At 36.5% G+C, this 1899-nt stretch overlaps 1 protein-coding gene across 1 annotated transcript in view; it reads right to left on the minus strand.

Annotated features, from left to right (window-relative positions):
- Nucleotides 1-710, minus strand: part of LOC112503538 (uncharacterized mitochondrial protein AtMg00810-like) — a 13874-nt gene extending 13164 nt beyond the window's left edge. The window contains exon 1 of the mRNA XM_025107557.1: nucleotides 579-710. Within this exon, the coding sequence (XP_024963325.1) occupies nucleotides 579-710 (132 nt within the window). The remainder of the gene's footprint in view (nucleotides 1-578) is intronic.
- Between the last annotated feature and the right edge of the window lie 1189 nt (nucleotides 711-1899).

Consider the following 1899-nt stretch of genomic DNA (forward strand, 5'->3'; position numbering starts at 1 on the left):
AGACCCCAAATAAATCTTTCTATCTTCCTTGATTCCGTCGAAACATAATGTTCGGCAAAGCGAGAGCATTCAATAAATTTTTCAGTATACTCCCGTACTGTTCTATTTCCTTGTTCCAGCTTCAAGAAATCTTCCTCCATTTGTCTCACAGCCGTTTTAGGACAGAACTGATTTTTAAATCGTTCCATGAATTCTATCCATGATATACTTTGTAAGACATCCGTTCTGGTAGATGATTCTACTTCCCACCAGAATAAGACATTTGACTTCAATACTGATACAGCAAATCGTACTTTATCTGTTTCTGGGCACCGAATGGTGTTGAACACAGATTCTATCTCCTTAATCCAGCACATTGCTTTCACCGGATCTCTTTCTCCGGAAAAAGTTGGTGGTTTACACGCTAAGAATGTCTTAATATCTCCTTCTTTATTATGAGTGATTGGAGCAGATGGATAAACCTCTACTCTTTCTATTTCCACTCTAGTTGGTATCCTCATAATAGATATCAACGTTTCTCGTAATTTCCCCATTTCTTCTGCTAACACATCTCTGGTTATATATTCTGGGTGTGGTACCGTTCCTCCCTGAGCATTCCCAGAGTGTGATTCTTCCTGCTTAGAATGTATTTCAGTTCGTCCCCTTCCCTGAAACTGACTCCTCCCTCTACCTCGCCCCCTTGGTCTTCCTCGACCTCTATTTCCAGCCATACTGACTAAAAAATTAACCAAAGATTCCTCCCTTTCTTCAGATTCTGGACGAGCTATTCTTTCAGACCTTCTGGTTTCGTTAGACATCTGCAGAGTTTTAATATTAATATTCACGTATTCACATTCCCAAATATAATGAAGTATTCAAGTTCAGATATGTACCTGTAAATTTATAATTACACTGGCCAGATGTAATTAAAATTCACCTTACACACTGTTCTTTCAACTTATCATATTTATATCCAATGGTGCTAACTATGTCCGGGACCCTTAACATGCAATAAAACAGTTTAAGTCTAAGTATCATGTTGTTAAAATACCTAAATCCCTTAAACTCAGGCTCTGATACCATTCTGTAACGCCCCAACCCACACATTGCATGTAACACATATATTTCGTATTAAAGAAATACATATTCATACACATCTGGTCCCATAGTACAAGAAACTATCAAGACCAAATACAAGGTCCAAAAATTCAAAATACAATCTTGTACTAATCATCAAAACTGTGCATCAAAAGCAATCTTCAACCAAAATGCATGTAAGAAAAGCATTACATCTTTTTATTTCCCTTACCTTCCACATGTCCTGCAATACATATTTAAAATCACAAAAACGARGGTTAGACTRAAGAGTCTAGTGAGATACCCTATTCATGCCATTGCAGGGTGAAGGATCACCAAAACTTTATAGAACAACTATTCATATATATACAATATATGAATAAGCAAGAAGTTAAATCAATCGGGTTCCATACAATGCCACTTTTTAAACCTTTTAATATCAAATAAGGTTTAACAAAGTTTCAGGCCAAACCTATTCTTTTCTCCTCAATAACATCCAGTCTATGATTTCCAATTAAGAACCTTGATCTTAAATCCTTAAATCACAAAGAAATAAAGATTCCAGACCTTGGTAATCTTAAAGGATATAATAGAAATAGTTATATATAAAAACCACACACATACAAATGCCACCCTTATATCAAATGGACACCTCTCCTGGATATGCCACCCTTATCCCATGGAACACCTCTCCTTGATATGCCACGCTTATAACAAATGGACACCTCTCCTTGATATGCCACCCTTATATCAAATGGACACCTCTCCTTGATATGCCACCCTTATATCAAATGGACACCTCTCCTTGATATGCCACCCTTATATCTTCATCAAAATATTTAT

Source organism: Cynara cardunculus, unplaced genomic scaffold, assembly GCF_001531365.2.
Source record: "Cynara cardunculus var. scolymus isolate 2C unplaced genomic scaffold, CcrdV1 Un_Scaffold_3199, whole genome shotgun sequence".
Lineage (NCBI taxonomy): Eukaryota > Viridiplantae > Streptophyta > Magnoliopsida > Asterales > Asteraceae > Cynara > Cynara cardunculus.